We start from the raw sequence: 15,445 nt of genomic DNA on the forward strand, positions 1-15,445 counted from the left end.
TGTTCCAATTTAGGTATCCCAATCCCGATGTCCTAGGCGGTTCAGAAAACAACCGACTGATCACAGTTAAGTAGTTCCAGGAATGATCTGTATGATCCTTTGTCCTCGGACCTTCCCAACAGCCGATCAGGACAGAAACTGGGAGAGAACTGGGTATAATGGGTGGAGAACATGCCAAACTCTTGATCAGTGGGTTACGAGCAGAGTTTACCATCAAGCTCCGCACAAGTCTGCTCATTAAGTCAGACGTGTTGCAGCACCCCCCCCCCCCCCGGTCTCAGAACCTCCAGAATCGCTACAGAACAATATGCAGGACATAGAAGGAATTATTTAACCTTTTATTCAGCATGGTTTATGGTGGTCCCAGTCTGGGTCACAGACAAGTCAGAACCAGAACTCAGACGTAGAGACCTGTCATCCAGTTCAGTCCAACCAGAACCATGGAACCGGTCCTCTAGTCTTCATTCCTCCAGTCTCATCCCTTCATCGGGTCTTGGCTCTCTCAGACTGGGATGGGTGGACTCAGGTTCTGGATCAGTTGCTAGTTCTGGATCCGGATCAGTGGCTGGCTCTGGGAGAGTTGGGTTGGTTTGGAGGCGGCCCAGCTCGGCTGTGATGTCCAACGTGTCCCTCTGAGGCAGCAGGAAGTCCAAAGGCTCCAGAACCGCAGCCACGTCGATGCGACCCAAACTGTGGTACCGGTGCAGCTGAGAGGCTGGAACACCTGCAGACAAGTCACATGATCACCAAGTGGCCAATCAGGATGCAGCATCTTCCAACATAAACAGACTTCAGAACCACCGCCCAGACCATCAGAACCCCATCAGAACCGGTCCATCAGGTACGTCTTCTCTAGGACTAAAAAACTTCTGGTACAGATGGACCTGGTAGACCTGGAGGGCCTGGAGGACCAGCTTGACCTGGAGGACCTGAAGGACCAGCTAGACCTGGAGGACCTGAAGGACCAGCTAGACCTGGAGGACCTGAAGGATCTGCTTGACCTGGAGGACCTGAAGGACCAGAAGGACCAGCTAGACCTGGAGGACCTGAAGGACCAGCTAGACCTGGAGGACCTGAAGGATCTGCTTGACCTGGAGGACCTGAAGGACCAGCTAGACCTGGAGGACCTGAAGGATCTGCTTGACCTGGAGGACCTGAAGGACCAGAAGGACCAGCTAGACCTGGAGGACCTGAAGGACCAGCTAGACCTGGAGGACCTGAAGGATCTGCTTGACCTGGAGGACCTGAAGGACCAGCTAGACCTGGAGGACCTGAAGGACCAGCTAGACCTGGAGGACCTGAAGGATCTGCTTGACCTGGAGGACCTGAAGGACCAGAAGGACCAGCTAGACCTGGAGGACCTGAAGGACCAGCTAGACCTGGAGGACCTGAAGGATCTGCTTGACCTGGAGGACCTGAAGGACCAGAAGGACCAGCTTGACCTGGAGGACCTGAAGGACCAGCTAGACCTGGAGGACCTGAAGGACCAGCTAGACCTGGAGGAACTGAAGGACCAGCTAGACCTGGAGGACCAGTTAGACCTGGAGGACCTAAAGGACCTGGAGAACCTGAAGGACCAGGGTCTCAGAAGCGGATTCTCAGGCTTGGAACCTGGTTCTCCAGTAGGATGTTTGGCTCCCCCTGCAGGAACTCTGGTGGTTCTGATCCGAGAAGAGGAAGTGGGTCGGGTTCTTACCCAGAAGGAGTGCAAGCTGAGCCGGAGGAAACAGGACCTGCAGGCAGCGGTTCAGGAAGGGGATCAGGTCTTCAGCGAAGCAGCAGCAGAACCGGAGGAACAAGTCCTTCTCCCTGGCACTGAAGACGGTCTCTTCGGCCCGGTGGAAGACCAGAACAAGATGGGTCACCTGACAGAACCAACAGATATTCAGAACCAGAACCTGAGCTAGGACCAGGACCTAAGTTAGGCGGCGTGGCGTCCTCACCGTCTTCAGAGCGTCCTCCAGGGACGCCGTTACGTCCTCCACCAGGCCGAGCGGACAGCAGAGACGAAGCTCGTTGAAGCCGGTCAGGACGTTGTTCAGGAAGCAGGCGAGGGGCTGGAAGTCCAGCAGGGTCATGGGGGGCTGCAGGGTCCCGGGCTGGGCGCCGGGGAGCGCGGCGGTGACCGACCCCCCCAGCACCGCGGGCAGGGCGATCAGTGTGTACATGTTCATGTCCTCCTGGAACTTGCCCACCGCCTCCTGCAGAGCGCGGCAGAAGGCGTCCGCCGATACGCGCTGGAACATGGCGACCAGCTGGCCACGAAAGTCCGCCCCCACCCTGCTGAAGGACAGGCCGAAGTACATGCACTGCCCCAGCAGGGAGTCCAGCCGCCCCCCCACGCCGCGCTGCAGGTCTCTGTCCAATGTCTGCAGGAACTCCGCCACCTTCTGCACCACCCAGCCATGGAAGATGGCGCTCTCGTTGATGGCCTGGCCTGCGGCGGCGGGTAGCGGCGGCTCGTCGTCGGAGAAGATGGCGCGGTACTGCGTGATGATGTCGAACAGGTGGACCCGACACGCTTCGATGGTCTTTGTGATGTGGAAGTACGGGTCATCCTCAGAGATGCCAGCCAGGATGGAGGTCAGCCAGGCGCCACGAGCCTGCAGGAACTTGACCCGAAGCTCCGCCTCCGTGAACACGTCCATCCGCCGCAGGTAGCCAATCACGCGCAGGCACATAGGAAGCTGCGCGTTGCTGCGCAGCTGCTGCAGCAGCTGGTTAAGCATCAGCTGAGTCGACTGGCGCACCTCATGCACGATATCCTGCAGGGGTCAGAGGTCACAGTACGGTTACACCAGAGTAATCAGATTACTGCAATCTGATTAACGTCATCACATCAAGCTTGTTTACTTTCAGGCATGCGGTCATGGCGTTAGCCGCTAATGTGAGGGCTGTGAGCAAGCAGCAACATGCAGCGGTTAAAAGTGAATCCAAAAACTGCAGTTCCTCCTTCATCCACTAGGGGCTCCACACAGCAAATCCCCATAGACTCCCATGTTAAAAAAGATCAACTTTACAGCAGGAATAAACATGTTTACTGCAGGAATAAACATGTTTACAGCCTGGTATAAAAATCCATTTAAGGTTTAATAGGTCAGGTTTACCTTCATGACAACTGTGGGGGGAGTGAATTTTTTTTCTAACTCTCCCGTTTAAAAGTAATTTAATCTCCAAATTTGGCATATTTAGGGGCGTGTCCTTTTGATTGACAGGTACCCGATCTCCCGCTTCAAGTCAGAAAAAACGTAGAACGTAGGGGAGGTGCGCAGGTAAGTGAGAGAGGCGCAGGTAAGTGATGTGGCAGTGACGTAAATTTTGCGAGACGGCAGATTTAGTCAAGGCGCGTTAAAACAAATATTCATTTTACATCATATTCTTGCCAATATAATCTTAAAACTGTTTCTGGAAGCAAATAATTAAAAAGTCTTGTTTAAGGTAAACTCTGGAGCAAAGCGAGGAGGATCTCACCAGCTTGTCGGAGTTTACTGACGAGTGTTTCAACCGCATCGTCATGGGCAAGACAAGCCAAACACCGACTCCGTCTGCGCCCAGATCCGCTTCAACCTCCAAGAGAAGCCGGAAAGAAGACTCGCCCGGAGCGACGTCCTCTAACGGGGACGACACCTCGGACATCCTGATGTCCATTGACAAAAATCTCTCCAGCTTCGACGCTCGTCTGGGCCTGTTGGAAGTTCTCCACCGGGAGTTTCAGTCGCTGCGGGAGTCGCTGGAATTCAGCCAAAAGCAGGTGGAGTCTCTGGCCGCAGAGAACGCCAGCCTCAGGGAGACGGTGACTTCTCTCAACGAGGGAATGACTCGACTCACAGAGGAAAATAAAAAAATAAAGGAAACGGTGATCGATCTCCAGGCGCGCAGCATGAGGGACAACCTGGTCTTCGCAACAAGAAGAGGATCCAGAGCAAACAATCAGATCCTTTATCCAAACCAAGCTGAAGCTACCCGAAGACGCGGTGAGGAACATCTCATTTCACCGAGTTCATCGCTTAGGTGGGAAAAGACCGGACAGCCGCAGACCCAGACCGATTGTAGCCAAGTTCGTGAGCTACAAGCAGAAAGAGCAGGTGAGGGATCGAGGTCCGGAACTCCGCGGGACCGATTTTAGTGTAAATAATCAGTTTCCCAAAGAGATTCTGGAGAGACGCAGGGTCCTGTTTCCCATCCGAAAAAAGCTCAGAGACGAAGGATCCCGTGCAGTCATTGCGGTGGACAAATTGTTCGTCAATGGACAGCTTTACCGTGACATAAATACCCCCCCCCCCGGCTCTACTAACCTCAGGTAATATCTATCACTCATACAGCTAATTATTGTTCAATTTACATGTTAATCTGCTATAAGCACATTAATTATGGTCATCCAGAACTGTACATTTACTGCCAGTCTTTGTAAATTTGCTGTTGTTGTTGCTTTCGTTTTGTTCTGTTTTTGTTTTTTGGCCTTTTTTTCCCTGAGGTTTGTTACGTGGAATATACGAGGAGCTGGTTCCAGGGAGAAGAGGTTGAAGGTGTTTAGCAGATTGAATGATCTACAGGCAGACATTGTCCTGCTACAGGAGACTCATTTATTAAAAACAACAGCTAACGTACTCTCTACAGTACAGTTCCCTCACGTGTACTCGGCCTGCTTCAACTCAAGACAAAGAGGAGTAGCCATTCTGATAAACAGGAAAATTCATTTTACTGCTCATTATATAATTTTAGACCCAGGTGGAAGATTCATAATAATGACATTATCTATCCTAAACATGAAGTTATGCATTGCAAATATTTATGGCCCAAACACTGATGACCCCTCCTTTTTTCACTCCTTCTTCTCCTTACTATATGATCACCTTGATAATACACTTATCATTGGGGGCGACCTCAACATGACCTTAAACTCTGGGATGGACAAGGGGGGCGGAGCAGGGAAACACAGGGTCTGGCAGTCAGCAAGAGTTGTTAAACAATATATGGAGGATTTTGGTCTTTGTGATGTCTGGCGCTCACAACACCTCACTGCTAGAGAGTACACTTACTTTTCATCTGTCCACCACTCATACTCCAGAATAGACGACTTCCTCACTAACAGCTCTATGATGAACAATATCTCAGAAACTAAAATCCATTCCATCACTTTCCTCACTTTCCTCCAGACTTAAATCCCTCAACCCCTCTTCCTCCCCGCCCCCCACCACACACAGGCAGGGTATTGGGAGGTGTGCACGTGGCGCTGGGTGGTGAGAAAGGCCATCAAGGTGGTCTTGATCGCTGCACCCAGCCTCGGCTCACCTCCCAGTTTTAATTACACTTAGACATCAAAACACCAAAACACTGACGACTCACATGATTGGGGGGGGGGCGTGCGGTGTATGGTGGGCGGGGCTGCTTAGGTGGTCCCTCTCCCAACACCGCGTGGCACTTCCCTCAGTTTTAATTGCAACTAATACACACTTCACAATCAGTCATAAGGGGGGGGGGGGGGGGCGAGGCGATAGGGTCCTCTCATGCCCCTATTCTCGGGGCTTTACTGGGGGGGGGGGGGCGATAGGGTCCTCTCATGCCCCTATTCTCGGGGCTTTACTGGGGGGGGGGGGGGGGGGGGTACAGGTGGGGGAAGAGTGCCATCCATTAGACCTGAGTCTAGGCTGGCCTGGCTGTAGGGGGGTTGTCGCCGGCCCTGGGGGGGTGCTGGGTCAGCTGCATCTGTGGAGTGGTGGGGGGGACGCTGGGAGTGGTGGGCGGTAATTATGGGGGCCCTGATCGGGGCCATCCTGTCCTCTGCCCCCTCTGGGGCATCTCACATGGGACATGATGGAGGGGGGAGGTGAGGATGTGTGGGAGCGGGTGTATGGGGTTACAGATGGATGGTGGGATGGTTGGGCACCTCCTTCGCCACCTCCTGGGCAGATGCATGGCTGGCTCTGGAGTGGGGGGGTTGGGGTCTGTGCCTGGGGGTGACTGTCGGTTACCCGGGTCTCTGGGTTCTCCTGGCCTTCCTCTAGCTGTAGGCGGGCGGGGTCACATTGGCATGATCACGCTTCTCTGAACACGTTCCACTCTAAATGTTCTGCATGAATGTTCTGCATGTGTCACAGTCACTGAGTCATCCAGCAAGTTTATTCACTAACAGCAGGTACCTCTCTTTCTGTCTTTCTGATTTAACTTGCTAGTTTCTGGTCCTCATGATTGTCAGTGGTTTTGTTCTCCACAGGGACCATGAATCTAGAGTTGGCTTGTGTGGGTGGGTATGTGTGTGTATGCATATATATATATATGTATATATGTGTGTATGCATGTGTATGTATGTGTATATGTATGTATGTATGTATATATGTATATATATAATGTATGTGCGAGTGTATATACATGTATATGTAGGTGGGTATGTATGTGCATATACATGTATGCACTGATCTCTTTCTTTTGTTTTTTATGTTCTCTTTTCTGTTCTCTTTCTGCCCCTTTCCTGTCCTTTCCGGTCCAGCAGCATAAACTCTGTAATACCAACTATTATCCAAAGCAAATAGAAAAATAGAATAAGAATCAAGAAATACAAGGGGATCATTACATCTATAAAAGTTCCCCTTGGCAAAATAAATTTGCTCAGCAGAACATTAGTCTGCTGCTTAAATGCTGGACAAGACAAAAAAAAAATGTAGAACAACCGCGGTTTTTAGCCGGTTAACAACGTGATTTAGCTTTAGCCCGCTTACCTCCGTTAGCTGGTTAGCTCCTGTTATCTCAGAGTTCGCTCGATGTCAATCATCCACCATGACGCTCACAGCCCCCCTCTCAGCTCCACCTCTTTGCCCATATTTGTATTTTCCGGGCGAGACGACACGCATGCCCCTGCCAAGATGGTGATGGTAGGAACCGCCCACCGAGCTTCAATTCAGCTCTTCAGAAAACTACGGGAGACGTCACGAAGGCTCCGCCCATCTTTTATATACAGTCTATGGTTGTGAGGCTGATTTCAGGGTCCATGGTGATGACCAGGAATGCTTGGTCGTTGGCACAACGAACTTTCTCAGCTGGACGGTTTGGGTATTTCTGTGCCGTTAAAATATTCTACCAAAGGCCAACGCCTAGCGTTACCATGACTACGTGGAACTAAATCAGCAGCCAGACTCTTTTCCTCTGTTGTTCCACGATGGTGGAACGGCCTGCCGACCTCTGTCCGACCTGTAGAGTCCTGCTTTAAGCTGCAATTCTGCACATAGTTTAACTCTCCTGCTGGTCGGAATGAGTTGGAAAGATTCATCCAGATCTTCGACACAAAGAAGCAGTGAATCCACCGTTGTTGGAGGAGATCATCAGAAATGTGACTCGAACAAACAACTCACAAGTCGGATCCATAATCATCTCAGCTAAATAAGAAAAGGTGCGGATTTCCCAGGTAACTTCATTCCTCTATGACTAGGAAGAACTGAGAAACTATTTGGCTGATTGGGTTTAAATTGCCCCCGACCCCCGGCCACCACACTCCCATATCTAACCGAAGAGGCTCTGGTAGGGAGGGAATAAAACAAGCCATGCCTCCAGTCCCCCCTCAATCTGACGAGCCTTTCTGGTCCCGTTGGAACGGAATGGGACAGGAACTGGACCTACCTGGATGACAGGAAGGGACCAGTGCTTCTTCTCCAGTCTCTTGACGTACGTTGCGAGCTCCAGGGCCTCCTCGTAATACCCGTTCCGGACACAGGTGTCCATGAGCTGCGGGATCTCCAGGATCTCCAGGATCTCCGTGTGGCGGTTCAGCGTCAGACTGTTCATCCGGCGACTCGTGCCAATCTGCTCCGCCTCCTTCATGAAGGCCCTGAAGTCACAAAAAGACCCAAGAACATAATTATAGGGGAGGACACAGAAGACATGGCTCCTGCACTTCTACTGTCCAAAAACAATGTTTTGCTGTCGTAGTCCAGCGCTGGAACCAGGCTGAAGCCCGGTTCCTTTAGTTTGGACCGCCCACAAGCTCCTCCATTGGTTGTCACTCACCTTGCTTACACCCCTAATTTCTGTTGTAAACATGTTTATTTCTGCTGTAGACATGTTTTCTGTCATAAACATGTTTATTCCTGCCGTAAACGTGTTTATTTCTGCTGTGAAGTTGGTTTTTTTAACATGAGAGTTGCTGTTTGGAGCCCCTAGTGGATGAGGGGGGAATTGCAAGTTTTGGCTGATAATTGGATGGTGTCCATGTGGGTATGTTAGGCAATTAGATGCAATCAGGACGTCTAAATAAAGAAAAGTGAACATGAGAAAGTTCTCTAATAGTAAAAGTGTAAAGACACGTAAAGCAGCACGTCCTCCTCATCATTTCATCACATCAACTGTTTTCTGTTCACATCGTGTGGGCGGGGTCACATTGGCATGATCACTCTTCTCTGAACACGTTCCACTCTAAATGTTCTGCATGAATGTTCTGCATGTGTCACAGTCACTGAGTCATCCAGCAAGTTTATTCATTAACAGCAGGAAGCTCTCGTTCTGTCTTTCTGATTTAACTTGCTAGTTTCTGGTCCTCCTGATTGTCAGTGGTTTTGTTCTCCACAGGGACCATGACTCTAGAGTTGGCCTGTGTGGGTGTATATATTTATGTGTGTGTGTGTACATATGTATGTAAGTGGGTATGTGTGTGTATATACGTCAGGGGTCGGCAACTCCGGTCCTCGAGTGCGACAGTCCTGCAAATGTTAGGAGTTTCCCTGCTGCAACACACCTGATTCAGATCAATGGCTAATTAGTAGACTTGTGCAGTTTGATGTCAAGCTCTGTACAAGTCTGCTGATCAGGTCTGGTGTGTTGAAGCAGAGAAACTCTTCACACCTGCAGGACTGTGGCACTCGAGGAGCGGAGTTGCCAACCCCTGATATACGTGTTGGCATTGATCTCTGTCTCTTATTTTCTCTTTTCTGTTCTCTTTCTGTCGCTCTTCTGTCCCCTCCAGTCCAGCAGCATAAACTCTGTAATATGAACAATTATCCAAAACAAATTAAATAAAATAACATAAGAAACCTGACATACAAGGGGATCATTATAACTATAAAAGCAAAATAAATGTAAGCAGCAGAACATCAGTCTGCTGCTTACATGCTGGAAGAGACTATTTAAAAACATGGATTTTGTTCTAAAAACAGGAAATAAAACATTTAAAACTCATTTTTATGCATCGTCCCTCCGTCCTGCTCCTGCATCCACACGGGGGAAGGAGGTGCAGCAGGAGGAGGAGATGGAGAAGCAGGAGGAGGAGGTGCAGCAGGAGGAGGAGATGGAGAAGCAGGAGGAGGAGGTGCAGCAGGAGGAGGAGATGGAGAAGCAGGAGGAGGAGGTGCAGCAGGAGGAGGAGATGGAGAAGCAGGAGGAGGAGGTGCAGCAGGAGGAGGAGATGGAGAAGCAGGAGGAGGAGGTGCAGCAGGAGGAGGAGATGGAGAAGCAGGAGGAGGAGGTGCAGCAGGAGGAGCAGGTGCAGCAGGAGGGGGAGATGGAGAAACAGGAGGAGGAGGTGCAGCAGGAGGAGGAGATGGAGAAGCAGGAGGAGCAGGTGCAGCAGGAGGAGGAGATGGAGAAGCAGGAGGAGGAGGTGCAGCAGGAGGAGGAGATGGAGAAGCAGGAGGAGGAGGTGCAGCAGGAGGAGGAGATGGAGAAGCAGGAGGAGGAGGTGCAGCAGGAGGAGGAGATGGAGAAGCAGGAGGAGGAGGTGCAGCAGGAGGAGGAGATGGAGAAGCAGGAGGAGGAGGTGCAGCAGGAGGAGGAGATGGAGAAGCAGGAGGAGCAGGTGCAGCAGGAGGAGGAGATGGAGAAGCAGGAGGAGGAGGTGCAGCAGGAGGAGGAGATGGAGAAGCAGGAGGAGGAGGTGCAGCAGGAGGAGGAGATGGAGAAGCAGGAGGAGCAGGTGCAGCAGGAGGAGATGGAGAAGCAGGAGGAGGAGGTGCAGCAGGAGGAGGAGATGGAGAAGCAGGAGGAGCAGGTGCAGCAGGAGGAGGAGATGGAGAAGCAGGAGGAGGAGGTGCAGCAGGAGGAGGAGATGGAGAAGCAGGAGGAGGAGGTGCAGCAGGAGGAGGAGATGGAGAAGCAGGAGGAGGAGGTGCAGCAGGAGGAGGAGATGGAGAAGCAGGAGGAGCAGGTGCAGCAGGAGGAGGAGGTGCAGCAGGAGGAGGAGATGGAGAAGCAGGAGGAGGAGGTGCAGCAGGAGGAGGAGATGGAGAAGCAGGAGGAGCAGGTGCAGCAGGAGGAGGAGATGGAGAAGCAGGAGGAGCAGGTGCAGCAGGAGGAGGAGATGGAGGAGCAGGAGGAGGAGATGGAGAAGCAGGAGGAGCAGGTGCAGCAGGAGGAGGAGATGGAGAAGCAGGAGGAGGAGGTGCAGCAGGAGGAGGAGATGGAGAAGCAGGAGGAGGAGGTGCAGCAGGAGGAGGAGATGGAGAAGCAGGAGGAGGAGGTGCAGCAGGAGGAGCAGGTGCAGCAGGAGGAGGAGATGGAGAAGCAGGAGGAGGAGGTGCAGCAGGAGGAGGAGATGGAGAAGCAGGAGGAGGAGATGGAGAAGCAGGAGGAGGAGGTGCAGCAGGAGGAGCAGGTGCAGCAGGAGGAGGAGATGGAGAAGCAGGAGGAGCAGGTGCAGCAGGAGGAGGAGATGGAGAAGCAGGAGGAGCAGGTGCAGCAGGAGGAGGAGATGGAGAAGCAGGAGGAGCAGGTGCAGCAGGAGGAGGAGATGGAGAAGCAGGAGGAGCAGGTGCAGCAGCAGGAGGAGATGGAGAAGCAGGAGGAGGAGGTGCAGCAGGAGGAGGAGATGGAGGAGCAGGAGGAGGAGATGGAGGAGCAGGAGGAGGAGATGGAGAAGCAGGAGGAGGAGATGGAGGAGCAGGAGGAGGAGGTGCAGCAGGAGGAGGAGATGGAGAAGCAGGAGGAGGAGATGGAGAAGCAGGAGGAGGAGATGGAGGAGCAGGAGGAGGAGATGGAGGAGCAGGAGGAGGAGATGGAGAAGCAGGAGGAGGAGATGGAGGAGCAGGAGGAGGAGGTGCAGCAGGAGGAGGAGATGGAGAAGCAGGAGGAGGAGATGGAGAAGCAGGAGGAGCAGGTGCAGCAGGAGGAGGAGATGGAGAAGCAGGAGGAGGAGATGGAGGAGCAGGAGGAGGAGGTGCAGCAGGAGGAGGAGATGGAGAAGCAGGAGGAGGAGATGGAGGAGCAGGAGGAGGAGATGGAGGAGCAGGAGGAGGAGGTGCAGCAGGAGGAGGAGATGGAGAAGCAGGAGGAGGAGATGGAGAAGCAGGAGGAGGAGATGGAGGAGCAGGAGGAGGAGGTGCAGCAGGAGGAGGAGATGGAGAAGCAGGAGGAGCAGGTGCAGCAGGAGGAGGAGATGGAGAAGCAGGAGGAGGAGATGGAGAAGCAGGAGGAGGAGATGGAGGAGCAGGAGGAGGAGGTGCAGCAGGAGGAGGAGATGGAGAAGCAGGAGGAGGAGATGCAGCAGGAGGAGGAGATGGAGAAGCAGGAGGAGGAGATGGAGGAGCAGGAGGAGGAGATGGAGAAGCAGGAGGAGGAGATGGAGGAGCAGGAGGAGGAGATGGAGAAGCAGGAGGAGGAGATGGAGAAGCAGGAGGAGGAGATGGAGGAGCAGGAGGAGGAGATGGAGAAGCAGGAGGAGGAGATGGAGGAGCAGGAGGAGGAGATGGAGAAGCAGGAGGAGGAGATGGAGAAGCAGGAGGAGGAGATGGAGAAGCAGGAGGAGGAGATGGAGAAGCAGGAGGAGGAGATGGAGGAGCAGGAGGAGGAGATGGAGGAGCAGGAGGAGGAGATGGAGAAGCAGGAGGAGGAGCAGGAGGAGGAGATGGAGGAGCAGGAGGAGGAGATGGAGAAGCAGGAGGAGGAGATGGAGAAGCAGGAGGAGGAGATGGAGGAGCAGGAGGAGGAGATGGAGAAGCAGGAGGAGCAGGTGCAGCAGGAGGAGGAGATGGAGAAGCAGGAGGAGGAGATGGAGAAGCAGGAGGAGGAGATGGAGGAGCAGGAGGAGGAGATGGAGGAGCAGGAGGAGGAGGTGCAGCAGGAGGAGGAGATGGAGGAGCAGGAGGAGGAGATGGAGGAGCAGGAGGAGGAGATGGAGGAGCAGGAGATGGAGAAGCAGGAGGAGGAGATGGAGAAGCAGGAGGAGCAGGTGCAGCAGGAGGAGGAGATGGAGAAGCAGGAGGAGGAGATGGAGAAGCAGGAGGAGGAGATGGAGGAGCAGGAGGAGGAGATGGAGGAGCAGGAGGAGGAGGTGCAGCAGGAGGAGGAGATGGAGAAGCAGGAGGAGGAGATGGAGAAGCAGGAGGAGGAGATGCAGCAGGAGGAGGAGATGGAGGAGCAGGAGGAGGAGGTGCAGCAGGAGGAGGAGATGGAGAAGCAGGAGGAGGAGATGCAGCAGGAGGAGGAGATGCAGCAGGAGGAGGAGATGGAGGAGCAGGAGGAGGAGATGGAGAAGCAGGAGGAGGAGATGGAGGAGCAGGAGGAGGAGATGGAGAAGCAGGAGGAGGAGATGGAGGAGCAGGAGGAGGAGATGGAGAAGCAGGAGGAGGAGATGGAGAAGCAGGAGGAGGAGATGGAGAAGCAGGAGGAGGAGATGGAGGAGCAGGAGGAGGAGATGGAGGAGCAGGAGGAGGAGATGGAGGAGCAGGAGGAGGAGGTGCAGCAGGAGGAGGAGATGGAGAAGCAGGAGGAGGAGATGGAGGAGCAGGAGGAGGAGGTGCAGCAGGAGGAGGAGATGGAGGAGCAGGAGGAGATGGAGGAGCAGGAGGAGGAGATGGAGAAGCAGGAGGAGCAGGTGCAGCAGGAGGAGGAGATGGAGAAGCAGGAGGAGGAGATGGAGAAGCAGGAGGAGGAGATGGAGGAGCAGGAGGAGGAGATGGAGGAGCAGGAGGAGGAGATGGAGGAGCAGGAGGAGGAGGTGCAGCAGGAGGAGGAGATGGAGAAGCAGGAGGAGGAGATGGAGGAGCAGGAGGAGGAGGTGCAGCAGGAGGAGGAGATGGAGGAGCAGGAGGAGATGGAGGAGCAGGAGGAGGAGATGGAGAAGCAGGAGGAGCAGGTGCAGCAGGAGGAGGAGATGGAGAAGCAGGAGGAGGAGATGGAGAAGCAGGAGGAGGAGATGGAGGAGCAGGAGGAGGAGATGGAGGAGCAGGAGGAGGAGGTGCAGCAGGAGGAGGAGATGGAGAAGCAGGAGGAGGAGATGCAGCAGGAGGAGGAGATGCAGCAGGAGGAGGAGATGGAGGAGCAGGAGGAGGAGATGGAGAAGCAGGAGGAGGAGATGGAGGAGCAGGAGGAGGAGATGGAGAAGCAGGAGGAGGAGATGGAGGAGCAGGAGGAGGAGATGGAGAAGCAGGAGGAGGAGATGGAGAAGCAGGAGGAGGAGATGGAGGAGCAGGAGGAGGAGATGGAGAAGCAGGAGGAGGAGATGGAGGAGCAGGAGGAGGAGGTGCAGCAGGAGGAGGAGATGGAGAAGCAGGAGGAGGAGATGGAGGAGCAGGAGGAGGAGGTGCAGCAGGAGGAGGAGATGGAGAAGCAGGAGGAGGAGATGGAGAAGCAGGAGGAGGAGATGGAGGAGCAGGAGGAGGAGATGGAGGAGCAGGAGGAGGAGATGCAGCAGGAGGAGGAGATGGAGAAGCAGGAGGAGGAGATGGAGGAGCAGGAGGAGGAGATGGAGGAGCAGGAGGAGGAGGTGCAGCAGGAGGAGGAGATGGAGAAGCAGGAGGAGGAGATGGAGGAGCAGGAGGAGGAGATGGAGGAGCAGGAGGAGGAGATGGAGAAGAAGAGGTGAAAAGTGTTTTAAAACCAGTAAACCCGCTCTAACCGGTACCGGTACCGACCTGCACCGCTCTCCGAACCGGGGCAGCTTGAGCAGCAGGGCGGACACGCTGGTCTCCACGCGGCGGAAGTCCCGGTAGATGGTCTGGGTGCAGTCTGCGGTCCGGATGAATGTCTGGTGGTTCCGGAAGGCCAGCTCGCGGGTCTGCTGCAGGATCTGCGCACGCTCCTCCGCCACGCGCTCAGGTTCCCGGATCAGCTGATCCAGGTGGAGCGCGCTCAGCTCGGACAGGTAAACCGCGGAGTCCGGGCTGCTCCTCCAGCTGTCCGGGAACAAGGAGGCCAGGAGGAGCTGCTCCTCCACGTCCAGCGCCGCCATGCTGCTCCGGTTCGGTTCCACACGGTCTGAAGAGTCCCGGTTCGGTTCTCAGAGTTCCGTTTCGGTTCTGGCAGAAAACAGGAAGCTGACTTCTTCTGCCTCTAAGCTACCAGCTTCCGGTCTGACGCTGCAGTACGGAAGCCGGGAGGACTTGTTTACATGTTTTACACGTTTGCACCATAGACATAATATACATAGACGCCGCATAGTATCGCGCCGCCATCTTGGATGGGTCTCCATGGCCTCCAATCCATTTATCTGTAAGGTGTAGGTCCAACCACAACAATAACTTCACCAATTTTCGCCTGATTTTTCTCACAGTTTGGTTTGTTACAAAGGACAGATGTTATGATACAGATTACTGTCAAACATTAAAAACTACGTGCTTTTACTCTAAAATATTTTAAGGCAGCTGCAATATTTCTTTTTAAAAAAATGTATAAATGAATTTTATACTAACATGTTTGATTGCTTATTAATGTATTTGTATTTATTTTTATCTGGTCAAATAAATTATTATTCAACCTTGTGAAATGTAATTCCACACAATCTGCTTTCAATATTTCGCCGGTTATTGCAACCGTATGCTGAACAAAATACAGGAATAGTTGCTGCTTTCTCTTGACTACAGTTGACTCTTTCTTTTATTTACATTTATTAATTTATCAATATAGAGATACAGTTGTACAAAGTCTGAAAATAAAGTATTGTAACAAAACTGTGTAATTCAGAAGTCACCCAGAAAACCACTCGGAGAGCGCAAACCTCCGCCAAGGCCTTTAAAAAGTTCCTGGATCCAAACGGTGATCCGGATCGCCACTAAAAGTAAATCCGTTCTTCCTTTTCATTTTTCCAACAATTCCTGAAAATTTCATGAAAATCCGTCCAGATCTTTAGTTATCTTGAACAGATAAAGCGGTAAAAACATGACCTCCTTGGTGGAGGTAATTATGCTACCATGTAAAACTCTCTTTGTGAAACATCAATATCATATTTTTACATAAACACCTTGTGATGCGAGTTAAAATGTGTCTGGTCTGTTGGACTCCACTAGGAGGCGCTGGTGACTTTCATGTTAATTATCATTGCTTGTTTACAGTGGTAGTAACAACTTTACAGCAGACAAAATGTGTTACGTTAATGTCGACTTCGGTCCGCTGGTGTTTCGCTAAACCTGTTAATAAACAGCGGTTAAAAACTACTTCCATGAATTCGTGAATCCATGACATGGTGTCAGAAGTCGCTCTTTCGCCCTGCAGTGAAGACTGAAGCAACGAGATGGCCAGGTTTCAATCTCCT

The 15,445-nt window shown here is 52.9% G+C and overlaps 1 protein-coding gene across 1 annotated transcript; it reads right to left on the reverse strand.

Annotated features, from left to right (window-relative positions):
* Positions 1-363: 363 nt before the first annotated feature.
* On the reverse strand, positions 364-14,246 carry cog8 (component of oligomeric golgi complex 8). Its single transcript, XM_079241190.1, has 5 exons — positions 13,830-14,246; positions 7,612-7,819; positions 1,944-2,765; positions 1,697-1,865; positions 364-724 (listed from the first exon to the last, which is right to left on the reverse strand). The coding sequence occupies exons 1-5, from the start codon at positions 14,144-14,146 to the stop codon at positions 462-464; spliced, it is 1,779 nt and encodes a 592-aa protein (XP_079097316.1). The 5' UTR covers positions 14,147-14,246; the 3' UTR covers positions 364-461.
* Positions 14,247-15,445: the final 1,199 nt, after the last annotated feature.

This window comes from Telmatherina bonti (assembly GCF_933228915.1).
Source record: "Telmatherina bonti genome assembly, chromosome: 1".
Classification (NCBI taxonomy): domain Eukaryota; kingdom Metazoa; phylum Chordata; class Actinopteri; order Atheriniformes; family Telmatherinidae; genus Telmatherina; species Telmatherina bonti.